We start from the raw sequence: 25,550 nt of genomic DNA on the forward strand, positions 1-25,550 counted from the left end.
AATTGCTATTACTAGGTGCCATTCAATGTGTACTATGTGCAATATCGCTGGTTCAGATCAATGACGGGAAGCAACTACGAAGTGTACAGTCTACCCATGCATAATCTCTTGTCCTCTCTTATACTTCGATGGCTTCGTATCATGTCGTTCAGAAAAACTTTTGATACTGGAACTACCGACAATTTTTATATACCTACAGGGTGCGTGACGAATTTTTGCTGTAAATTTCATATAGCAATTTCTCGTGCTTGCGGAACAAGATTCAGATATATCTGGCAGGACCGGATAGCTAATTCTGTCCGACACTGTTTGTTCTGATGTAGACAAACAGTGTAGAGTAAACTTAAAGATGTCGAAACAAGAGAGTAATCGGTCAGTTTTCATCGTTTTATTGCGCGCAGGAGAAATTGTAAAGAAGATAGTTTGGTCGGTAAAAGTGTCGGAAAGAACGGTGTACTATATAAAGAAGGCTTGGGAAGTGAAAAACTATCACACGCTCCTACCCGGAAGAAATACAAGTGTCGTTCCAATAGCGCTGAACGAAGCAGGGTAAAAAAGTGGGGAAAATAATCAATAAGAGTCTAGCAAGGCCAATGGGGTTCATGGTTCGGGAAATCGGCTATTTGAACTTCTCAATCCGGTGATGGCCAAAAATCTTGGCCATAAGTCATATGCACCAGATCGTATTCAGGTTCCTATCGTCATGTCAACGAAGTTTCCGACCTACGTGATGATTCTAGTCGTAGTCTCCATTAAAGGGAATGTAATGCCCCTGTATTTCTTTGATTAAGGACTCAATGTAACAACCGTGGTATTCTATGTTCTGCAGGATGTTGTTGTCCCGTGAATGACCGTAATTTCATCTTCCAACAAGACAGAGCACCTGCTCATAATGTCAAGAAAACACAGAAATGGCTTGCTGAAAATGTTCCAGAGATTTTGGAGGAGGAAATTTGGCCCCCTAGTAGTCCCGATATCAATCCTTCGGATTATTTTGTGTGGGGCGTCATCGAGCGGGATACCAATAGAACGCCTCACACCACACTTAGGTCGCTAAAAGCTAAGATTATGGAGGTGATGACATCCAGGTTTGGAAAATTAACACCTCCCACTCTTGTCACGCTTGATCTAAAATACAACGACCTTGATATGTAGCATAATTTTGCCGGAAACAATCATCTTCTTTACGCCTAGATTCACGAGTCACTTCATGTGGCCATCTCACCATTAGTGGTGGCCAACTTGACCCGTCATGATTTTAGTAGCATCTTTTTCATACCTTTTCTAATTTTTTATATAACATTATAAAATAAAAAGAAAAACTTTTGGAAGTCAACGTGATCGCGGAAAACATTCTGAAGATCGATGCTGACATAATGAAATGCCTCAATTTTGTATGCATTGTGTTTAATTGTACTCTATACTTAGAGTGGCCGTCGTACCCCTCCCCTACTCTTTTACTTGTCAGCATTCAAGTGCATTTGTTATCGGCAATGCACATGAATCTACCTTGCCGCTCACCAATAACTTGCGTTAATAAAAAAATTTCCAATTTGATTCTCTCACCATCTAACCTCATTCCGAGAAACAAATGAGGGAATGCAAAATTCTCTGAGAATTGATGAGCGGAATCGAGACAGTATTTCCCGTCAACTCGAGAATTAACTTTGCGAAGATGATAGGTGAATGTTTTCTGTCTCAAATAAAGTGAGGCATAAACGGAGAACAGAAGGGTGGGTGGGTTTCATCTGTGAATGATTGTTGTTGAACGAATTTCGGTGCGATTTTGCCCATACCTGATGACATCTATCAATCGAAACATGGTAAAACGTATATGCGGCAGTTTCTGGAAGCGTCTATCAACAGTCATTGAAGAGGGAGGCGATTTTTTTGAACGAAACAATTTACAATTCCTATATGTTACGAAAGAAAATATGCCACAAAAAAATTATCGCATATATGACTAACTGGCGTTAATTTTCTAAAACATTTTTACTGCAAAAATTTGTCACGCACTGTGTATTTCTACCAAATCGATAATTTTGACCAGTGTGATATTTAGTTGTCAAGTTATAAAACAAATAAAGGAATTAAACTATATTTAGAAGAAATCATGACACTATTACATAATATCAAATAAAACTTCAAAACTTTTCTTATGAACAAATGATACAACCGGCCATTTTGACCGGTCCGTAGTTCTAGTGTTCATTTGAAGAAATTTCAGAAAACAAAAAGACAACTTCTCAGCTTTTCCCTTTTGGAAAAGCTTCAATGCTCGACTAAAAGTGTTTTCAAAACAATGCCAAAATAACTATAATAATAAATAACAAAAACGATCCATAGTTTGGATGAAATTGGGCAGGGAGTTTCTGAAGAATGTTCGGATTCGGTAGTTGCATGTTCAGAAGAGGAACAACTGTTCAATATCGACGAAGTTCTAACCGCAGACATATACGCTGCGACATTGCGGAAAATCTGCAAAAATACTGAAAGATGGGCTCGAAACCGTTCCCAACAAGATAACGATTCGAAGTACACGATCCGTAGAACCGAAACATTGATGAACTTCGATTGATGAACTTCGTACGAATATCGAACGTGAAATTGTAGCAGTATCGGCCGATTTATGCTTGAAAACCTTCGAAAATTGGCTTCAACGTCAGGACATCTGCAAACGTGCCCGTGATGGCCATGCAAAAGAAATCGAGTTCCATACATAATGGCATCAAATGTACTTTCAAATGAATAAATAATCTCATTGATTTTCAAAACCATTTTTGTTTTATTTAAAAAAACATTCTGTAGCGCTCTTATTGAGAAACCCGATACATGCAAGTTGGTGAAACTTTTGTTCCCACCGAAATGTGTTCCCTAACACAGCCATCAAAACCAAGGTGCTTTACATTACATGGCGTTTGTTTGAATTATTTACTTACACATCATATATGTTGAATTCAATTGAATACGAAAATTGTTTCATTCAATCAATAATTTAATCAACACAAACAAATTATTACTAAGCCAACGTTAATCCCACGTCAACCTTGCGTTTATTCCATAGATATAACCCACACATTTTTTTACACTCTCTATTCATAGAACAGACAGGATCCGTTGTCTCTCCAGAAAAGCCTTTATGAACATTCGAAGCGATTTTCATAAAAATTCGTATTAATCTTAACCTCAAATCGATATGTCATGAACAATGCAACAATGCATCAACCGTTTGTGGCTTTATTCTTCAGCACAAGTGTGTACATATTTTAAAACATGTAATACGAGATTATTTTTATGAAAATTTGGTACTTTCGTATTAGCGTCACCGGAGCCGAAATATAATAGATAGCATTTTTTTGTTCGCACTGGCATTCTAATATTATTTGTATTGTTGTTGCCTTGTTGAATGCAGTGTTTTGTCATTTTTTGGTGCTACGAAAATGCGTCGGAAGCGGCGGCCTTTCGCAAACAAACCTGTGTTCCATCGATTGCCCGGTTAGTTTGAAACATAGGAGACGATCCTTTAGTTAGGTCCGACCGAGCATTAGCGAGCGTCGGACGGCATACGTTTGCCCGGTTAAGTAATTGATATCTATTGTATTTCGGTTCCGGTGACGCTAATACGAAAGTACCGAAAATTTCAATGCCCTAATTGAAACTCAGGAATCTATATTATATTTAGTTAATTGTACCAAGTACCGATTCTGAACAGAATTATTATATTGTTATGTTGAATATGTGTACGTTATATCGAAGTTCCCCTGAACCAGTACTCTGTTTCCAAAGTTCCTGTATCTTCAGCTCTAACCTCATCTCTGATTGGACTACAAATTTGTAATAATGAACAGAATTATATGAGAGGAGAAATAGATGTTTAGAAAAACGACTTGACTTAGGGCCCTATTCCAGAAAACGAGACGAGCAAACGAGCGCTCGTCTCGTTTGTTTTCATATTCCAGAAGCCGAGCTCGACTAAAAATAGACGAGTAGCTCGTCTGGTTTGACGACCGTTTGGCCGCGCTCGTCAATGAATCAGTCGAATCGTCTAGTTTGTTTGATGTATTTGTTCACCTTGTTGATTGAAAGCATCGGTATTCTTCTGCTCCGCCTTTATCTTCAAAAATGGTTTCACGGCTAAGCAATGTATGTTTTCAACTGCAACCATCAAATTCAATTCAGTAATTGCAAGATTTTCGAATGGGCCTCTTTCAAACAACACAACCAAATGTAAACATTGAACTCATATCCAGGGATGTTAGATGACTGTTTTGAATATATTAACACGTGTAGCATGGTACACAAATTCAGATATGCCGGTCCCTTGATTCTGCAAGGCTTCGGAACTGCTTCTTTTGGGCAACTTTCCACAAGAGGCATTTGTAGGGTTCCACTGAGTGCTTAGACGTCGATAGAACTGGGATGACAGAAATCATTTCATTCTAGCGACGCGGCATTCAGTATTTTCTTCTTTGTTTTGGAGCATGTCTTTTGTGGAAACGTTAAGCTGCATCCTCACCCAAAGGGGGAGTGAAAGAGCTGTTCCTGTTTTAGGTTTAAAACTCTGCAAAAGAGCAAGTGCTTTGTGCCCAAATTTACCACGTGCGAAGCGTGGTAAAATCCCAGGTAATCTGTGCTTGTTATATCCATGGGTGCCATGTGTGCTGAAATTCCACGTGGGTGGAAACATATATTTTCCGTTTGACAGTTGCGATTCCGACACACCGTTCAGCAGCTAGAGCCGTTCCAGACCCCACGGTGCAGCGAGAAGGTACCAGCAAACCACGAGCTGAAGAGCGCGAAGCGCTGGCAGGAAGCAGCAAAAGCGACGACAACCGACGAAAGTGGAGGAGTTCCGCTAATCCGTGCAGCAGCAACATCCACGTCAAGCGGGAAGAAACCCCGCTAATCTCAGCAACAGCAGCATCGACAAGCGGGAGGAAGCCCCGCTATCCTAAGCAGTATACGTAGCATCAATGTAAGATTGGACAGCGAACTCAAAAAGGTCGTGAGTAACAAACCAAAAATATATATTCCTTGCGCTAGACGATATTTAAGCCGGTACGGTCGCGAAAGCATAGAAGTAGCGATCGTAGCCGAGCAAGTTGATCGTCCGGTCTGCCATTATAAGGGTATTTTTTTTTTTTTTATCTGCATTATAGTGATTTTCAACTCATTAGGCTGGTTCGTCACTTTTACTTCCATTTTTGGAAGAATGTCGGGAGTGAGAATTGAACTCGTGACCTTTAGCGTGAGAGGCATGGATGTTACCACTACGCCAGATCGCCTCTACACCATTATAAGGGTAGCCGGTTCGAATCTCAATTATGAAATATGATCATATAGAGAAAAATGAGATTTTTCCACGTACGTGTGTTGATTTGATTGAAGTAAGATACCCAAAATCCCTAGGTCCCAGTGATGCATTTATTCCGCTGGTTGTGATTAAAAATATTGAATGAATAGCACACACGCAAATATATACCACACCCACCGATCATATTATAACCTAAAGGAATGAAAGTGAGAAGATGAAGATGGAGCACCGGACAAAGCACGATTAATTTAAAGTGGTGGAGAAGTACCTGGAAAGTTTAGTAATGATGAATGAAGATTTTTAGTAGTGAAGTTTAGATAGTTTTGAAGAGCCGAATAAGGAAGGGATAGTGTAGTGGAGTTTTTGGTTAGAGATTCAAAGATTAAAGGACAGAGATAGAGGGGAAAATGAAAGAATAAAGAAGAATGTAAATAGTTTTTAATAAATAATTATTGAATATTTATGTTGAACCTTCTTAAATGGCGTTAACGTTCCCTGTGGAACTTTTGCCGTCTCAACGTATGCATTAACTAGCGTCATTTATTAATACTAAGTTGAGATTTCTTAAGCCAAATAACACGCCTTGAATGTATTCCGGAGGGGCACACTCTAGAAATCTCTGACGAAAAATCCCCCGGTCAGAACGGGAATCGAACCCGAACACCCGGCATGATAATGTGAGACGCTAACCACTCGGCCACGGGAGCACTGTTGAACCTATAGAGACCATATTATGTTTCTCTTTTTTTTTTTAGTTAGAAGTCTCCTTTAGCTACTTTTTTGTCAGTTTCGGAGACAATAGAGTTCTACAACTGGTTTTGTGACGAGATCCCAATTAGCCAGCCTTGCTTTCCCCGTTGGTTATTCTTTGTTGATTTTTGGTTGGTTCTGGTTTCCCAAGCTTGAAGGGAAAACGTGGATTGTTTGAGTTACTGCCTGTGATGATAACGCAGGCAGATTGAGATCTAATTTATCAGTCTGAGGTCGATTGTTGCGAGCAACAATTACCACAGCAATCAGTTCGTTTCCCAACGTGCCTGGGACGGTCGAACTTGAAACTTCTCTTGTTTGGGGGTTCAAAGAAAAAACAGGAAGTGGGTTATATCTATGGTATAACCGCAAGGGCGACGTAGGACTATCGTTGATTTAGAGATCATTTGTTTGAAGTTGAATCTAAATCCATCCTGAATGAATGAATAAATAAATATTTGGGTGACTTCAAAAACGAGAGTGTTACGTTGGAGACTCAAGGTTTTATGCATCCAATATTGGATACAAAAAACCTTGTTCTGAAGAATAATCTTCAGAAGCTTTCCTGCTAACTGCACTTGATTGACAAATCACAAAACCAAATGTATGTGGTAGCAGTATTATATGGATAGAAAACATTAAAATAAACTCGCTTGAATGTAATTCTCAATTCCAAGGGGAACTGGCAGATTATTTTTCAGCAACGATCATTTCTTTCTAGGTTTCCTCTCGATAACCAGCAAACGAAAAGAGTTGCGCGCGTGTATGTGTGTGTGTGGCGGCTGCTTCTATGTCTTCCCGAGGAACCGTATTTCGATGCTGATACTCTCTTGGTCACGAGAGTATCAGCATCGGCTTTTCTGCGCTCCCTCACAGTTAAAACAAACTGATTGCATTTCAGGTCAGGTCAGGCCAGGTAATGAATCCCTCGATCCCTCGCCGTTCAGCTCGTTCAGTAACGATGTTGTCTTGTCGATGTCCTCAGGCGTCGTGCACAAATTACGTAACGCTAAAAATCCGAATTTTGAACCGCCTCTCCCCCCCCCTTTCGTAACGCAATTTCCTATCTCTAATAAGCAGAAAGTAACGCAACATCTACCCCCTCCCCCCTTATCGCGTTACGTAATTTGTGCACGATGCCTCACGAAAAATGAATCGGTTTCACCACCAGAATATCATTTCAGTATGCTTTTCGTGCGTGATTGAATCGAGAGAAGGTGTGGTTTACGATGGCAATTTGGAAGGCAAACTAGAGGAGAATGAACTCTCTGAGTATGAAAATTTCGGCGACTGAGCAATAATCGATTGAAAATTATATAATTTTCGCGATACGAAACATTTTCCGTTTTTCATGTTATGCATCCAATATTGGATACGAAAATATCCTACTGATGGGAAAGAATAATCTTCAGAAGCTTTCCAGCTAATTACACTTGATTGAAAAATTACGAAATCAAATGTATTTGGTCGCTGTGTTCGCCATATAATTAGAAAACATTAAAATAAACTCTTTCGCATGGATGTATTCTTCAATTCCCAGGGAACTGGCAGATTATTTTTCAGCAACGATTAGATCTTTCCGGAATTTTCTCGATGCTGTATGGCATCCAAACGAAAATTCTCGTTTCAGTTTGGCCTGCAAAAAACTTTTCTAAACTCTAATCCATCAAATTTGGAGCCCTGAAAAGGGCCGATGATTATATGCTAAGCTAATATAGCACCCTCTCCTTGGATTCGATGGGCCAGCTGAATGTCCTTGGGCATGATGTGACGCGTTTTGCGTGGATAGCACACAAATTTGTATCTTCGAATAAGCCTCCTGCAGCGTCATAACCGCGGAACTTTGGAAGCGCAAGTCGGTTTTGAAGTCCTGAGCAATTCCACGATCCAAAAGCTGCAAAGGTAGCTTGCGGATCAGCAATTCGGTCGACTTCCGATAGCGATGAATTTCACGCAAAGTTCCCGGTCGATAGCGATGTGGCTTCTTCACCTATCCTGCGGCTGGTGCGCTTATCCGAGCTGCTTTCGTGTGCCTTACCACTGAAAGACTAACTATCTATCTACTTGGTCCCAAACAAACGAGTCGTCACGGTGCGAGAGTAGAGTAAGAAATGAACGAAAGCAAAGGAAGCGTCATTTTATAAACCATAAATGTATAGAATCTAAACCCCACCCTTATTATATTCGTTGCTTACCCTGAGAGAGAAACGAATAACATCGAAGTAAGTATACAGTAATGTATTTGAATCCGGACACTTTACGTTACATTTAATACCATACCGCAGCCACAACATTTTCTGCATGTTGAATTAATGCGATTGATAAGTAACTATCAAGAAACTATCAGTAACTATATTAGCAACTAATAATCGCATAAATTCAACATGAAAAAAATGTTATGGCTGTGGTATGATATTGAATGTAATGCAAAGTGTCCGGATTCAAAAGCATTACTGTAAAAAAGAGTTAACTCGACTGAAATTTTTTCGGTTCGACCTGCAAAAACGAAATTAAGAGCCCCCGCCGACTGCAGACTGACTTGTCGACCGATAGTTCGGTCGGCTTCTTAATCAGTACGGAGAAAAAAAGTCTGTAGTGTACAGCATAATGCATAGACGTAAGTATGAGCTTCCCCATCTCACATTCCAATAAGATTAATGGGTTTCCAAGTGGGCGCGCTACATACGGATACGAATGATTTCAATAACCTGTTTTCGAAGCTATCATTAAGCTATTGAAACAATTTTTCGACTCAATAAATAGCAATCATATAACTCTTGGACATTTTATCTTTTGTATGAAATGATTATCATACTGTTCCGTTGATCCGAAGCAGAATGAATCACGCTTAAAGAAGGAATGGATTTTTTCTTGGAATTTAGTCAGCAGAAATAATGCCCTTTCCCAACAATTAAAAACGACAAACGATAAACAGTTTCATCAAAGTGATTTCTTCGATATGGGGATATATTCACTACATCATGTCATATATTTCATATTTTTCATTATGAAATCCATATCCATGGCACCTATCGGTATCGAATTATCATCGACACCACGATTTTCGCTAAATGCTCCTTTCAGTTCGGCCTGTAAAAAACTTTTCTGAACTCTAATCCATCAAATTTGGAGCCCTGAAAAGGGCCGTTGATTATATGCTAAGCTAATATAGCACGCTCTCCTCGGATACGATGGGCCAGCTGGATGTCCTTGGGCATGATGTGACGCGTTTTGCATGGATAGCACACACATTGGTATCTTCTAATAAGCCTCCTGCAGCGTCATAACCGCGGAACTTTGGAAGCGCAAGTCGGTTTTGAAGTCCTGAGCAATTCCACGAACCAAATGCTGCAAAGGTAGCTTGCGGATCAGCAATTCGGTCGACTTCTGATAGCGACGAATTTCATGCGAAGTTCCCGGTCGATAGCGATGTGGCTTCTTCACGCTTCCTGCGGCTGATGCGCTTATCCGAGCTGCTTTCGTGGTGCCTTACCACCGAAAGATTAACGAGCTGTCTGCTTAGTCCCGATGAAACGAGTCCTCACGGTGCGAGAGTAGAGTAAGAATTGAACGAAAGCAAGGGAAGTGTCATTTTATAAAACATAAAAGAATCGAATGTAAACCCCACCCTCTTTATTGTATAAGCTTACTGTATACTCACGAATATAATAAGGGTGGGATTTAGATTCTATACTTTTATGGTTTATAAAATGACACTTCCTTTGCTTTCGTTCATTTCTTACTCTACTCTCGCACCGTGAGGACTCGAGCTCGTTAGTCTTTCGCAGACAGCTCGTTAGTCATTCGGTGGTAAGACACACGAAGTCAGCTCGGATAAGCGCACCAGTAGCAGGATAGGTGGAGAAGCCACATCGCTATCGACCGGGAACTTTGCGTGAAATTCATCGCTATCGGAAGTCGACCGAATTGCTGATCCGTAAGCTACCTTTGCAGCATTTGGTTCGTGGAATTGCTCAGGACTTCAAAACCGACTTGCGCTTCCAAAGTTCCGCGGTTATGACGCTGCAGGAGGCTTATTCGAAGATACCAATTTGTGTGCTATCCATGCAAAACGCGTCACATCATGCCCAAGGACATCCAGCTGGCCCATCGTATCCGAGGAGAGCGTGCTATATTAGCTTAGCATATAATCAACGGCCCTTTTCAGGGCTCCAAATTTGATGGATTAGAGTACAGAAAAGTTTTTTACAGGCCGAACTGAAAGGAGCATTTAGCGAAAATCGTGGTTTCGATAATAATTCGTTACCGATAGGTGCCATGGATATGGATTTCCTTATGAAGAATATGAAATACATGACATGATGTAGTGAATATATCCGAAGAAATCACTTTGGTGAAACTGCATTATAAAATTATTTGTGTACGAATGCCGCAATCGATAGTCGACTTTAATTTGCGCTGGGTAATTTCCTCGGAGGACTCGATTCATCCTTTGAGCATTAATAATCTCTTTCTGGCAAAACGATGTGGTATGAATCACATTATTTGAATGATAGAATGAAGAAGTTTCTGCCAATTTCCTTCAACCTCCAAACGTATCTTTCTCCCGTTTGTCGTTTTCGCGTTCGCTAATCCTCTCTCACAACACCCATTTCTAGTTTGAGAAATTGTTGAGTAAACATTGTTTGCTAGTGCGCGTAGAGCGGGAATTCCTAAAGATTCATTGCACCTCTAATAAATTGCCGAAAGACGTGGTCTTACGTTGATCGCACTTGATTGAAAAAATCCAAAACGAAATGTATTTGGTCGAAGCATTATATGAGTAGAAAGCAAATAATCGCTCGAAAATGACTTGATTTTCGCGATGTGAAACATTTTCCGTTTTTCATGTTATGCATCCAATATTGGATACGAAAATTTCCACTGATGGGGAAAAAAATATTCAGAAGCTTTCCTGTTAATTGCGATTGATTGAAAAATAACAAAACCAAATGTATTTGGTTGCAGTGTTATATGGATAGAAAACATTAAAATAAACTATTTCGCATGAATGTATTTTTCAATTCCCAGGGGAACTGGCAGATTATTTTTCAGCAACGATGATAGCAACGAGAATTCCACGCGTGTATGTGTGTGTGTGTATGTGTGGCGGCTGCTCCGATGTTTCAAGCGGAACCGTGGCATCACTCTCCTCCTGATGGATTCCCTTTTGGCCTTAGGTGCACAAACAGGCTCTTGGTGACACCGTTCATCAGCGCATTCATGATAAACGAAATTAGCTTCACAACAACAGCGACAACATGCTCCAATCGCTGTTCAATCATAACTGAGTGGGTTAACGAGCGCCGCTCGCTTATATACCGATTTTTGATTTCAATAGCCTGTTTTGAAAGCAATTTTAAGACTATTGAAACAAGTTTTTGGATGAAAAAGTAACAAGTATATGACGCGTAGACATTTTATCTTTCAAATGAAGTGTTTATCATACCATTTCGTTCAGTTGTTTAAGAGCTATTAACGCTCAAAATCTCGGTCTCCAGCGTAACGCTTTCGTTCTCGAAACTTTGGTTTTACACCCCGGTATAGAAATGAAAGACGTAGTCCTACGTCAAAACCTGCCCTTTGGCAGAGTCTCAGCTGGGCACCGAAACAGTGGTGAACGGTCTCCTTCGGGAGTGGCGCTTAAGCCGTTCACTAGAAACTCCCCCATTCCTGAATGAACTCGACAGTCGCGGGTTACACACGGCACGAAAAGAGTCTTCACATATTGAACGAAAATGAGTAATTCAAAACAACTACTTTATTGGAAATACATATATATAAATTTAAAACTTTTCTTGATAAATCGTTGATTAGGTGAACAAATATTGCCCCCAATAAATCCATATTAACAAAACGTCTGAGTGATGAAACCATATGCACGAGGAAAAATATCAAAGAAACCAAAAGATATATGAAACTTATTCCGTTTTGTTATGTTTTTTAATATTTTGGCACTGAGGAAAGATTATCGATTGATCAATTTTGAAATTGTTTGTTGTTTTTCTCAAAACAAAAACATGTCTTCTCATCTGACATCACTGATTATACCGAGAAAACTGACTGAAGTCTCTCCAGTCTACCAAATAAAGCATTTCAATGAAACTCGTGTACTGGAATGGGATATTTTGCTCGTCTCGACAGTGACTGAAGCCGAGACGAGGCGAGACGAATTGCTCGTCTCGTTTTCTGGAATAGGGCCCTTAATCTCCAATGATTTGAATGCTTAGCTTCTTTCTTTCTTTCTTTGTTTTTAAGAGGCTTTAAACTTTAAAGTTCATTCGCCTCTAAAACTTGAAGCTGAAGCTGAAGAAGTGAATGATTAGAAAGGCAAATGGTCACTTTACAGTTGGACACACAGTCATTCGGCTTCGAGGATTACCAGCATCCTGTTGATGTTCTATCGAAAAGCTTTTCAGACACATCAACACAATAAATGCAAAGACCAATTACGCAGCGACGGAACGACCTCGCGAGAAGTTGAACCAAGTAACAACGCTGTCTCGCCCCTGCTACAGCCATCTCGTTTCCAAAAAAGTTAAAACCGGAATTGTGAAACGAAATATGTGTACAAGGAAATGTTGCCAAGCGTCGTCACTTATTTGTTCCGATCAATGAAATAATCCACTTACGCCGCCACTTAAAAGGCACTATTCATGACAGCAGCGTCGGCGCTAATGATCGCTCGAGACGTCCCTGGACTGCAAGTGATGTTTTCAGATCATTTGCCTGCGTGACTTTATGAGAGAAATGCAACACGCGCATTTATTTAGAACTCTTCGTCCTATTGCGGAAATGGATGGATGGATATAAAAGTCGGCAAAACAAGGCGTCTATGAATGAATGATATTAATTGAATAATAACTTCGAAAGACACAACAACAACAGTCATAACAACAAAAATGGACAGCAATAAAATAGCAATAACATTGAAATAAATTGACAAAAATGAAAACAAAAACTTTCTAAAAGGTAAGCAAGAGAAAAGAGGATAGCCTACGTAACGGTACTCGCGACAAGATATAGAATAAAGAGACACATACACGAAACGGAGGGGACATTTGAACTCAAAATGAGTACGGAATAACTAACATTCTAGAAGGCGAAACAGCGGATACCACATTCATCTCGCTCCCGATTCGCCCCAAGTAGTCAGTATAGATAATATGGCTTAGCTTACCGTGATTTCCTTGTCCTTTCATTCGCTGTAAAGAAAGCGAAAGAGTGAAGAGACAAACATTAACATTAGTCATTACCAATAGTGGAAGTGGATTGCACGGCTTGTTCTGAATATTATTTTTCAAGCTTACAAGCCGCATCTGCCGAGTTACCTGCTCTGACACGGTTGACATTGGTGGATGCGGTATTCTTCCGGCTTCTTGGTGTCAACAGTGAAAAAAAACTATCTGTCCCAAAAATCAACAAGAGGCGAACCCTTCGCGCAACAGTGAGCACTGTCAATTTTTTTTAGCAAAACACGACACAAACCAGAGGCACAAAATCCTAGCAAGCTTTTGTGCGTCTTCCTTGAAAGGAGCGCTTCTATTTGTTTGTTCCTCTTGGACTCAGTTGGAAACTTCCGCTGTGACACTCTCGTTATTCTTCCTCCCGATCACTTCATGCACAAGATTCGCTCGATTCGAGTCTTTTTCACTGCTGAAAGCCCCAAAGGCGACTAGCCTGCCTAGCCAGCGAAACTATATTTTCCTTGCTGCTTTTGCTATATTTTTCACCGAAATTCCACAAAGGAAAAACTTTCCACTCGACAAAGAGAGCGTCCGCCACCGCAAAACCTGCTTCAGAGGGGAACAAAAATTTCTGCCTTCTGTATACCGAGGGCTTTTCTTCCTGCTTCCCTGCTGTTTCACGTCATGTAAAAATTACACCAAATTTCGCCTTCAGTGAGAAGGAACTTCACAAACTGCTACAATTACTGTGCAACACACACAATAGTCCAAACAGTTCCAAAATAGTGGAGCTGAAAAAACAGCGAAAATGTCCTAATTTTCCAAGTTTTTTCACACCGCGATCGACTTCTTTCTGCCACTCAACTACGTATACGCGAGCAATAGTACGAGAGCACCGAACAACGGATGAGGGAAAAGGTTGTATTCCGGCTATGAGCACAAAACGTCGTTACGTTTCACAATATGGCTGCCGCAAGTCGCGTTTCGCCAAGATGAAAGCCGGGGAGAGCATCGAAATGGTAGCTGTCCACTCGCTCTACCGGGCACTCATCCATCGGTTGTAGAAGAGAAATAGCAATAGGTCCGAGAGAGGCACTCTGAAGGCTGATAAAGCTGGCTGCGTTCGATTTTATGACAGCTCCCGAAAGTTGTAACCAAGGCGCCACTATATATACCAGGTGAAACAATCATATGAAATGTACTTTCAGCCATATTGGAATTGCTGTCGGTATTATTTACAAACAGCTCTGGTGAAAATCTCTACCCGGTTGGAAGAACAGGAAAATCATCAGAATGCTGCCGGCGGCTCTCTACAAACTGCTACGACGCTTATTCGAACGATGCCTGCTATGTTCGGCTTTGGCGAATTTATGTGAAAAAGAAGGGATGATTTTGTAAAATTTCATTCTTATCCAGTTCATCCACTACTCTCGCATGTGAAAATGCAAAAATGGCGTATCCTAGCAATAACAAAACAAACAACCCCCGCTCCACAAACCGTAATACCCTTCTTTATTAAGTGATGATGTTGCTTCACCTGTTATACATTTATACAAGCGCCTTGGTTGTAACGCCACAGGGTACGCTCAATGAGATACATATAGAGGTGGAGCAGTAGGCGAAGTATATCTGTATTGGTAAGCAAAATATCGTGTAATTACACAGGAGTCGCTTTTTAAGCGGGGATACGTGCCGCGTAAACAAAAACCGCGTTACAGAAAACCGCGTAAATTCCAAAATCCGCGTAAAAAAACCGCGTAAATTCCAAAATCCGCGTAAAAATAAACTGGGTGATTTTCAAAATCCGTGTAAAAATCTAACAAACAGTGAATTAGTGGTTTAAAATGCAACTCATACTCTAACAACTGATTACCTCATTTTTTTTGCATGCTATAATCATTCTATCTGTATCTTCTTTTAATTCTCAGCTACTAATCAGTGATACAATACAGACTCATTTCGTGAAATTTCACATCAATTAGCATATTGAATTTTTACGCGGTTAGTGCGAGCCACGTTCAAAAAACCGTATAAATTTCGAAATCCGTTTAAAAAAAACCGCGTGAATTCCGAAATCCGCGTAAAAATAAACCGCGTAAAGTCCAAAAACCGCGTGAAAAAGCCGCGTATAAAAAAATCGCGTAAAAAGCGACTTCAGTGTATTTGCATTCAATATGGAATGTATATGGAAGATACAAAACAATGTTCAAAGTACTAACTGGTTGTTTTTGATGTGGTAAAAAGGTCCAGAGAGCAGTCGTATGCTTAGTTCTCGAAAGCAGTAACATTTCCGGTGAAATTTTGATTAATTGGCGATTATTATCTCACAACATACACACCGACACTTCATAACGGTAAAATAATGAAACTTTGTTTGTTTCCATGAACGTGGGGGAGTGAAAATGGCACATGGAAATATAAGTTTTATCCGTCTTTTTCGACATGATTTCACAAATCCTCCACGCTATCACATTATCCTCATATTCAGCGGGAGCTCTACAAAAATGTACGTTTTTAATTGATTAATTACTACCTGGAAATAGCATTTTTACATGGATGCGGTGGGCAATCAAAGATAAACACAACGACTGACGACACTATTGGCTAAATAGTTATGGCAGCGCATGCTATGTCGCTCGAAACTCGACCATCTTCATTATCTTTTTTCCAGGACATTGGGGTACGCTTATGATCAAAGAAAGTGAAGTGGAAGGTAAAACGTAATGTCAGAATTGCCGTTCGGACGTATCCCGTATGTTTGAATTTATTTACATAGATCGTATCCAAGCAACACTAAGCATTGACTAGAGTTTCGCCGGCACGGTTGATTACAGTTATGAAGCAGCACAAAAAATAAAGCTGCAAATTATGCGCCAGTGGCGGTACCACGATCACAGCATTCCATGAATAAATCATATCACATTAGCTGAGCCAGCTGGCGGAAGCATATGCATTGAGGTTACTATTTTAAACGACAACTGTTTATTTATTATACTGCTTCAAACACCTTCGACGAAATCAAAAGTAGTGTTTACAAACAAAACACAGTAGACTTCCAAGATGGCTGAGAGTGTTTGTAGCAAGTTAGCCCACCTTATGATATACTTCTATGTGCCTTGGTGTAAGTTACGAGCCACCTGTCAACTCCACCATCTTGCTTATGATAAGGTAATCTGGATCAAGGCGTTATACTATAGGTGGACCGCAATGTCAAAATTGCTGTTCGGCCATTGCTCGTGAAAAAACAAATTTGTTTACATAACAAATCATATCTTTTGGTGACAAATGCATTCGTTGGCGAAATAGCTGCTCGCGCTTTACTGTAGGCAGGTAATTTTCTGGATTTTTTCGTATAACAATTTCTCATAATTGCTTCTACTTTTTCAGATATCTACAATCAGCGGTCGAATTAAAAACAGTGCAGAAGGATGTTTTGAGTATGTTTTACCTTCTAGCCGCACAATCAATGCTTTTCTTTCCAAGCAAGAAGCGTTTTATTCGTACGTGGTTTAATTGAGCATTTAAAAAAAAGTGTTATTTTTTTTTTTGTTTTATCAAGAGGGAAAAAGAATCGTACGTGGTACGAATTTATCGGCACAATCTGATCAAGGACGGAGGCATCATCAAACGGAAACTACGCGAGAAACTTTTCGAAGAGATAAAACTGCGCCGCAACACTCGTGTCAAACAGGACGAGTTGGGCTGGGTGCTGATGAACCACGATTTGATAACACGTAATGAGCCAATCCAACAGCATGCCAATGGTAATCGACCAAATCATTTTAAATTCAACATGGAGCGGTTGCGAAACCTACTGGAGCAGCACGAACAGAACAATCACGCTGGTGGGTCGGTTTGATATATTTATTCCGCTCAAGAATGATTATATTTGTTGATTTTTCAGAGTTGACTTCCGAAAAGCAAAACAAATTCCTGCGTATGCTGGATGCAATTTTACAAAACGAAAAAGTTTTGAAGGAAATTAAAGAGATGGTAGTGGCGAATCGACTTCTATCGGAAATTCGTTATGTGACTGCGGTGGAACGTATGCTGAAACACAATTTGGACCCCTCTTTGCGCTGCTGCTTTGTATGCTGAGAGTATTTCCGCACTGCCGATGAGTATACCAGTCATTTCGAAAAATTGCACCGTGAGAAATTTCTTATTGTTGCGGCGGTGGATCGATTTCAGACTAGTCAAAAATTCAACGTTCTACATCCCTACAATGCCCTTAATCCGGTGACAATATTCACGATTTGCAACGTATACCACACAGCCCTAATAAAAAAAACAAGAAAAGACGGGTCTAATATTTTACAATAAAGAACAAATCTATCACTTTCCACGAAATCCGGAGAACCACTATATCGGTTCGACATGGAATGGCTGATACATATAAGGCAGAAAAAAGGTTTAACTTTGGAATTCAACATCCTATATTTCCTCGTACAATTAAGTTCATGGCACATTTGATGTCGGTCATCGTAGCTGCTGCTATGGAAATTACGTGAGCATATACCTTGATTTTTATCTCCATCTCGGAGAAAAGTGTGGTAAATAATGTCCGGGTTATTTTTCGTTATGAGAACCTTGTTTCCATATCCTTTTACTGCACAATAATACGGCATCTGAAGTAAATAAAATATTCACAATATAATTTTGGCATGATAGAGAACCGCGAGATGAACGATTATCTGTGGAGGAGTTGGACAACAGATTTCTTAGACTTATGCATACCCACACACCCACAAGATCATCAAATCATCACGGTCCCCCAAAAATATTGAATAATATATAATATAAATACCTTATTGCAGCTATAGTACACTATTTTTCACGAATATATATTTGTTCATTTCTTCCTTCAGTTGTTTTCCTCAGCGAGTTGATATGAAACCATAACCACACAACCAAACAAAAAGTAAATAATTCAGAAAGCTACGTCTCGCTACTCGTCTCACGTATTGTCATGAAAGTGTCAAGAACGAAACACCTATAGTTTAGCATCTTGATCTGGATCAAGGAGCCTTTATATATACCAGGTGAAACAATCATATGAAATGCACTTTCAGCCATATTGGAATTGCTGTCGGTATTGTTTACAAACAGCTGCCGGCGGCTCTTTACAAACTGCTACGACGCTTATTCGAACGGTGTCTACTATGTTCGGCTTTTGCGAATTTATGTGAAAAAGAAGGGATGATTTTGTAGAATTTTATTCTCATTTCCACTACTCTCGCATGTGAATATGCAAAAATGGCGTATCCTAGCAATAACAAAACAAACAACCCCCGCTCCACAAACCGTAATCCCCTTCTTATTGAAGTGATGATTCACCTGTTATACATTGATATAAGCGCCTTGGTCTGGACTGATTAGTGCATAAGGGTGGGTTTAGACTAGTAATATATTCATGTGAAGAAATATGATGAGATTTATAGAAATCGCATCAACCGTTTACACTAGCGTGAACTTTTATAATGAATATATTCATATCTTCGGTGAATTTATTCACCTGAAGTAGAACTGCATCCAACTTTAGTAATTTCTCACCAGTGAGAAATTCACAAGCGTTTACATATGCTGAATTTATTCATGTTATATATACCTCGAATAAGTGTATCATATTTATTCTCACCCGTTTACACCTATTTTCACGTGAATAAATCCATCTATAGCTATAGATCTCCCTGATGTAAACCCGCCATAAGGAACAGTGAGGCTGTGACGTCTTAAGGTGGTCGTACACTGTTTCAATTTGACACTTTTTGACAGAAAAAAATAGGTCAAAATTTAGTACAAATTTCATGTTTGATAAAAATATTTTATAACCTATTTGTTTTTGTCAAAAATTTGACATAGAACTATTTGGCGAAATACAGCTATTTGGAATGAATGACAAACACGATTATCACATAGTACACTGTTTATTGAGTCGGATACTTTTTTGTGTCCGTCCTGTCATTTTTCTAAGAAGAAAATATTTATAAATGAAAATGGCTTCAACAGTAGCATCATACGGCGCTATACCCGTAGTGATGTCTAAATATTTAATTTATTCGATTATCGATTAACCATTGGGGCATTTTTCAATATTCGATTCATTCGGATAATTGTCTTTCAATATTCGATTAAACGAGCGAATATTTATTTGTTGTAATAATCACTTTTAACGTTGCCTTTCTGGTCACGTGGTCTATCGGGTTGTCGATGTTACATGGTCGGATAAAAAAAAAATACAGCCTAGTTTTTAACCTAAAAATGCATTAAAGATTCGTTTTTTTCTTTAATCGCGATTACAGTGACAATTATTCGATGTATTCATATTATGATTTTAAATTATTCGATACAAAATTACTCGATTATGATTTCAGATATTCGATTATTTGAATTAATCGAACGATTAACCGACGTCTCTATATACCAGTAGCTCTGGCCACTGCAGCTATGATAATTGAGGATAGACCAAAAAACAAACACAGTTCCGTTATGGTTATTAAAGAACTTCGTTAAATAAGAACTTATATAAGGTATACAAGAACTTCGTTATAATGGTATCTTAAAGTTTCGATTATTTTTTCCGTAATTAAAAAACAGGATATACAAATGCGGAAGGTGATTCCTGCCGGCTAGCGGCTTGCATTGACGTTGGGATTTTTGTCAACTGGAGTCAGTTTCGTATTCCTGCAGTACCTTTTTAGAACCCCGGAAACAGCTATATCGAGTATTATTACCAAGGTACCAGATGCTATTTTCGAAGTGTTGGAATATGAGTTTTTGAAAGTAATTTTGCCGTGAGCTGTTTTTTTGTGTACTTCATGTTAACCATATACCCAGATGTTACTAGAAGCGAACATTTATATGAATAAATTAATTCGAGACATCGATATTTTATTCATATTAAATTTATTAAACTATTTGCATTCGAATAGTAATGATGAAACTTAATAAAAAAGGGTGGGTTATATCTATGATATAACCGCAAGGTTGACGTGGGACTAGCTTAGCTTAGCAATCATTTGTTTGATTCAAATTTTGATTGAATGAAACAAATTCCGAATTCAATTGAATTCAATATATTTACTTTGTGAGTAAAATGCCATGTAAGGCCAATTCATGGAATAGATTATGTTCTTCGTTACAAGTAAATTAAATGACAATCCTTTTACGTTTGGTATGATGACATCTTGGTTTTGAAGTCTGTGTTAGGCTAACATATTTCAGTCGGAACAAAAATGTTCCCGATTTGCATGTATTTGCAATGCCGATTTCCCCACACACCTTGGTTTAGAAGTCTGTATTAGGCAAACACATTTCAGTCGGAACAAAAATGCACCAGACTTACATGAATTTGCAATGTCAATTTCCCCAGGCATTTTGGTTCTGAAGGCTGTGTTGGGGAAACACATTCAGTCGAAACAAAAGTCCCCATACTTTTATGTGTTTGCAATGCCAATTTCCCCACGCTCCATGGATTTGAAGTCTGTGTTAGGGAAACACTGCAGTGGGAACAAAAATACCCCCGACTTTCATGTATTTGCAATGCCGATTTCTCTAACGCTGCTTGGTTTTGAAGTCTGTGTTAGGTAACACATTTCGGTGCGAACAAAAGTCCCCATACTTTAATGTGTTTGCAATCCCAGTAGAACTGCCACAGCTTACAGCTCTCATCCAAACGCGAGCGATGCTCGACAGCCATAATCGTCGCCGTAAGCGTTTTCCAAACGCTGGATACGATCGACAATGATGGAAGGATCACATGGTATATAATAACCTTCTTTATCTTCCAAAAACTTCTGCGAATTCTGAACGACATGCTTGACATGCGCATGCTTCTGCAGTAATTCTTCCACCCCCATCAGATGCTTGCTATAGTCGTCGGTCAACAGCCGCTGCTTTATTTCCTCCTTCGAGTCCAAGAAGAAGATTTCTTGGAAATTCTGCTGCAACTGAATGGAGTACTCCAGTCGCATTCTTCTAATGCGCAGCAACTTTAGTAAGTAGTTCCAAAGTCGCAACACATTTTCTTTACGAGCTGTAATTCCCTCCATATCGTGCTAACGTTCAACTTCTACCTCATTCCAGACGGCCACCACGGCCTGAACACGTTGTGTCGATCTCGAAGCCTTATGCTTCTTGGTGGCTGCTTCCACTCAGCCAGATCGAATCCGAAATTATCGGTACTGACCAGACGTTGATTTTCCGAAGGCACGTTTTCTCTCATGGTTGCCTCGCGGTTGAAACGAGCAGTCAGTTGTTCGAGCTTCTCCTGTTGGATCAGCTCCTCTCAGATTTCTCCAAACGCTCCCAGGCTTTGTTGATCTCGGAAATTATTTTCCCTTTTTGGGTGTGTAGGCTATTCATTGTTTGTCCTTATTTTGGATTGCAGTGTGAAAATCCAAATCCAGACTTCCAGATTGCCTTCCTCCATAAATTTGGATGGTTTATTCATCTTACAATAGTTGAAAACTGTGCCAACACCGACGAGCGAGCTGGTAAATTGTCGATCACCAAACTGGACGATTGTTATTTCGATCCATTACGATCATCATCCATTGCGATACCGATGATCTTTCCAATACGTTTACCGTGTACAGTTTCTGTAGCGAAATTCGAAAACAAAACGATTTTATTATTTACCTGCTAAAGAATTAATAATTGTTTACTTTCGGGCATGAATGCCAGTTGCACAGATTGATCTGTGTTGCTCATATTTTTTTCAATGTGTCTCGTTCATTACATCTAGGGTTTTTACACGGTTTTTTGCGTGGTTTTTTTTACGCGGATTTTCCAATTAACGCGGTTTTTTTACGCGGTACCCGCATAATTCACACATACGGGATACGTCCCAACGGCAATTCTGACATTACGTTTTACCTTCCACTTCACTTTCCTTGGTTCTACCTACTAAATTTACATACATATATTCATTACGGCAAACCAAGACGGGTCTATGGTACTAGATGAGGCCGTTTCGTCACTAAGTTGGTTAGGGGAGTGGTATATGAAAACAGAACGAAAGAAAGCAGAAGGGGAATTATTTGCTTGTAGCGTGAAAGAGACAGACTGATCACGAGCGAGCTTCGGCCCTAGCGTATTGTGTTTTGTTTACAAACAAAACACAGTAGACTTCCAATATGACTGAAGAGTGGTTTTAGGAAGTTGGCCCACCTTAGGATACACTTCTAGGCGCCTTGCGGCAAACATCCGCGCAGCCAAAATGTCATTTCTGACATTACTGACGCAACAGCATTCCACTTCATTAAGTTGGTAGTTACAGCACTGGTGCGCGATCTCTTTATCATCCGGTCTCAGTCAAGTTCAGACGTGAGTGTTAAGTTTTCCAATTTTACAAATATGAAATACATTATCCATAATTTAATGTGATTCTCCATCCGTTTCAGTAGTTCTTCAACGTTCGGAGCAGTGCTATCAAAATGGTTACCGCCAAGAAGCAGGTAAAGTACATCGAAATGAGTTCCACGTGGCTTTTTGTAATATACATTTTTTTTTAAATTTACAGAAAAAGGCCTTGGAGAGCATCAACGCTCGTCTGGCTCTGGTTATGAAGTCCGGCAAATACTGCCTCGGATACAAGCAAACCTTGAAGACTCTGCGTCAGGGCAAGGCCAAGCTTATCATCATTGCTAACAACACTCCACACCTCAGGTAAAATTAAGATTACTGAGAAGTAGTATTTCCCAATGCAATCGCAAACTTGTAACACTTTGGAACCATATGGAGTTCGTCGAACTGAGAAGTATGTTTCCAAACGTACACACGGGGAAATCTATGGAGTAATCAGTGAGACCTTTATGAGGCGCAATCGGCACGCTCCAGGATGGTTCCGAAGCTGTTGCAGCTAGCAAACAAGTGCAGGTTTAGGAAAGCGCTGCTCTCGGTGAGTAAACCTTCGGTTTGCTAACTACACCCACATTTGTGTTCCCTAACAGGAAGTCCGAGATTGAATATTACGCTATGCTTGCCAAAACTGGCGTTCACCATTATAACGGAAACAACATTGAGTTGGGAACTGCCTGTGGAAAGTACTTCCGCGTGTGTACCCTGTCGATCACCGACGCCGGAGACTCCGATATTATCCGCTCCCTGCCGGAAGCCCAGGCCGCTGGACAGCAGTAGATTGCCGTATTCCCTTTTGAGCCGTATTTGTTGATATTCAACGAATATTCTGTACATTCAATGAAACCAATAAATTTATGCGTATTGTGAGTTGTTCACTGAATCGCTATTGAAATGTATGTTTTTAGAGCATCCGAAATTTCAACAATCGGGATTATAGATGCAGGTCATCGTAAATGAATAGGAATACAACTTTGTCCACAAATCAAGTTTTTAATTCTCAGCAGTTGATATATTTCCATCTGAATGGCTAAACTTTAATCCCGTTAACGAAGGCTGGTGAAAATAAGAAACAAAAAGATAAATGTCAGGTGTTTCGAGAGTAGTGAGAAAAATTGGTTCAGTCTGAATATCCTCCACCAAACATCTGTCCAGCATGTCTTCAGGAGATGATCCTTTATATTATGGTGTCATTAAACCGATTAAACATAACAAAAGTAACCTAATTAAGTTTTTTTTGATAATTGCTTATTTGACCTTCTGTTTGGCACCGCCTCCGAGTATCTTCCGTCGCTGGGCAAACATATGCAGATACATCTGCGGAAACAGTGGAATGTACAGCAGCATAATCAGCCACAGAAAATAGTAATAGGAGAAGGTGAAATTGTACGCATTCGGCATCTCGATGCTCCATTGCTTGGACTCTCGGACGTAGCTTTGGGCCCAGAAGAAGCACAGCAGTTCACCGGTCACACCGATCGGGTAGAGTGCGATGAAAGTGGTGTAGCGCAGGAATATGAGCAGATGCGGAACGGCATCGACCAGGTTCAGTGCGTAGTAGCCGTACCGAATGATTTCGGTAATGGTCCAGGCGAGTAGCGCTAGCGGAAGACCAGGTGAGGTTTTTCCAGTCGGTGTTGCCATCACAACACCACAGACGACCATCACACGGGAAAGTACCTGGAAGGTGGTGATAACCGGATTGCTTGGGACGATACGCGTCGCTGCGTGTAAAATCTACACATAAAAGTAGAAAGATATTTGAGAGATGGGTAAAAACGCTTTTACATTGAAGTGAAAGTTATTCGGAGCTCACCTCAAGCGCGGCTGCATTTTGGAAAATTATAACAGTGGTTCCCAGGTATTCCCAAAGGGTCTTCCCGCTTCCTTTGTCAATCGTGTAATATGCCAGTAATTGGTAGAACATGTAGGACCATCTAGCGAAATCGATAATTGTTATTAATGTCATAAACAAGTAATTTTAAACCCCTACACTTACCCCAAAACTTGCCCACCATTATACAGGATAAGATACAATTTCACTAATGAAGACGGTTCCTTAGGGGGCATTTCACGTAATTTTATATAACTTTAGGCACACACTCGACTCGACTTCTGACCCCACTCTTCGGAAGCACCACTGGAAATGCAACGTAATGTTCGCGACGATCACGATCACTTTGTGTACGACTTGCTGAACCAGACAGTGGATAATTTGAGTTCATTAAAATGTAAATACGAGTCGATCGAGATTTTAGACCAACAGCGAAAAGAACCAGCACACCAACATTGCTGAACAGCGAATGAACACATTAGGCAAACGTACGCCAATGTTCATTACCGTCTAGCTTCGCTATGTTGGACGGTTGCCATCGATTCCTGTTTTAACTCAGGTTGCATTGTGCATTGTGCATTTGTATGTTGTATTAAGTATTTCCTCGTTGCTTTCTTTCTATCGTTTCGATACTTCTTAGCATAAGCCCCAGGTTTTTTAATGCCTGAGGACAGCAGGCACTGAAGAATGCATCTAACTGCACGCACTTGGTTTTCAGTCCTTTATTTAAATCGGTAGTACACTATGGAAACTTGAAAAACTGACTTAAAATGTTCTCTGGGATGTCTACTTTACTGTAGTTTTTGTCCGAGGTTTGCCCGATGCTCCGTTCCGAAGTTACAAGCCAATAGGTGAACCTAAGTTAACCTAATGGATGGATATATCTAGATTGATTTTTGAATTGGTCCTATGTGCATTTGTCTATCAAAGATTCGAACAACTTGACTCGCTTACTATCGTGCCACCAAAAGTCAAAAGTTTTGGAAATTGCAGCAAATATAGCAACCTGTAATTTTAATGATGATCTACGAGACGTTTTGGAGATAATGAAAGAACTTAAGCTTGAAATTGAACCGGAGTGCAACAATTTCTGCGGGATAAGGAA

The 25,550-nt window shown here is 39.9% G+C and overlaps 4 protein-coding genes across 10 annotated transcripts in view; 2 read left to right on the forward strand and 2 right to left on the reverse strand.

Annotated features, from left to right (window-relative positions):
- Nucleotides 1-14,234, reverse strand: part of LOC129779840 (YTH domain-containing family protein) — a 41,947-nt gene extending 27,713 nt beyond the window's left edge. For 3 of the 4 annotated variants that reach the window (XM_055787577.1, XM_055787580.1, XM_055787578.1), the window contains exons 1-2: nt 13,396-14,234; nt 13,245-13,269 (exon numbers count right to left, since the gene is read on the reverse strand). In XM_055787577.1, the coding sequence (XP_055643552.1) occupies nt 13,245-13,269; nt 13,396-13,416 (46 nt within the window). In that variant the 5' untranslated portion in view covers nt 13,417-14,234. The remainder of the gene's footprint in view (nt 1-13,244; nt 13,270-13,395) is intronic. The other variant, XM_055787579.1, reaches the window with a different exon arrangement.
- LOC129779844 (60S ribosomal protein L30) overlaps nt 1-23,506 on the forward strand; it is a 269,784-nt gene extending 246,278 nt beyond the window's left edge. The window contains exons 1-4 of one of the 4 annotated variants that reach the window (XM_055787584.1): nt 22,484-22,578; nt 22,656-22,709; nt 22,775-22,920; nt 23,205-23,506. In XM_055787584.1, coding sequence (XP_055643559.1) covers nt 22,689-22,709; nt 22,775-22,920; nt 23,205-23,391 — 354 coding nt within the window. In that variant the 5' untranslated portion in view covers nt 22,484-22,578; nt 22,656-22,688 and the 3' untranslated portion in view covers nt 23,392-23,506. Of the gene's footprint in view, nt 1-22,483; nt 22,579-22,655; nt 22,710-22,774; nt 22,921-23,204 lie in introns of those variants that run through there. The other 3 variants (XM_055787585.1, XM_055787586.1, XM_055787587.1) reach the window with 3 other exon arrangements.
- LOC129779846 (uncharacterized) lies at nt 16,642-17,399 on the forward strand. The gene is made up of 3 exons (XM_055787588.1): nt 16,642-16,688; nt 16,813-17,096; nt 17,156-17,399. Exons 2-3 carry the CDS (start codon nt 16,964-16,966, stop codon nt 17,347-17,349), a joined length of 327 nt encoding a protein of 108 aa, XP_055643563.1. The 5' UTR covers nt 16,642-16,688; nt 16,813-16,963; the 3' UTR covers nt 17,350-17,399.
- Nucleotides 23,507-23,584: 78 nt separating the features above from the next.
- On the reverse strand, nt 23,585-24,905 carry LOC129779843 (very-long-chain (3R)-3-hydroxyacyl-CoA dehydratase 2-like). Its single transcript, XM_055787583.1, has 3 exons — nt 24,611-24,905; nt 24,428-24,548; nt 23,585-24,348 (listed from the first exon to the last, which is right to left on the reverse strand). Exons 1-3 carry the CDS (start codon nt 24,679-24,681, stop codon nt 23,860-23,862), a joined length of 681 nt encoding a protein of 226 aa, XP_055643558.1. The 5' UTR covers nt 24,682-24,905; the 3' UTR covers nt 23,585-23,859.
- Between the last annotated feature and the right edge of the window lie 645 nt (nt 24,906-25,550).

Source organism: Toxorhynchites rutilus, chromosome 3, assembly GCF_029784135.1.
Source record: "Toxorhynchites rutilus septentrionalis strain SRP chromosome 3, ASM2978413v1, whole genome shotgun sequence".
In the NCBI taxonomy this organism is placed as follows: Eukaryota; Metazoa; Arthropoda; class Insecta; order Diptera; family Culicidae; genus Toxorhynchites; species Toxorhynchites rutilus.

Excerpts from the sequence above, each read along its gene's own strand:
- LOC129779846 (XM_055787588.1), top strand. The coding sequence starts at position 16,964 with ATGAACCACGATTTGATAACACGTAATGAGCCAATCCAACAGCATGCC. Across the intron at positions 17,097-17,155 it reads CGAACAGAACAATCACGCTG|AGTTGACTTCCGAAAAGCAA; the intron begins GTGGGTCGGTTT and ends TTGATTTTTCAG.
- LOC129779843 (XM_055787583.1), bottom strand. The coding sequence starts at position 24,681 with ATGCCCCCTAAGGAACCGTCTTCATTAGTGAAATTGTATCTTATCCTG. Across the intron at positions 24,549-24,610 it reads AATGGTGGGCAAGTTTTGGG|ATGGTCCTACATGTTCTACC; the intron begins GTAAGTGTAGGG and ends CGATTTCGCTAG. Across the intron at positions 24,349-24,427 it reads AAAATGCAGCCGCGCTTGAG|ATTTTACACGCAGCGACGCG; the intron begins GTGAGCTCCGAA and ends TTTTATGTGTAG.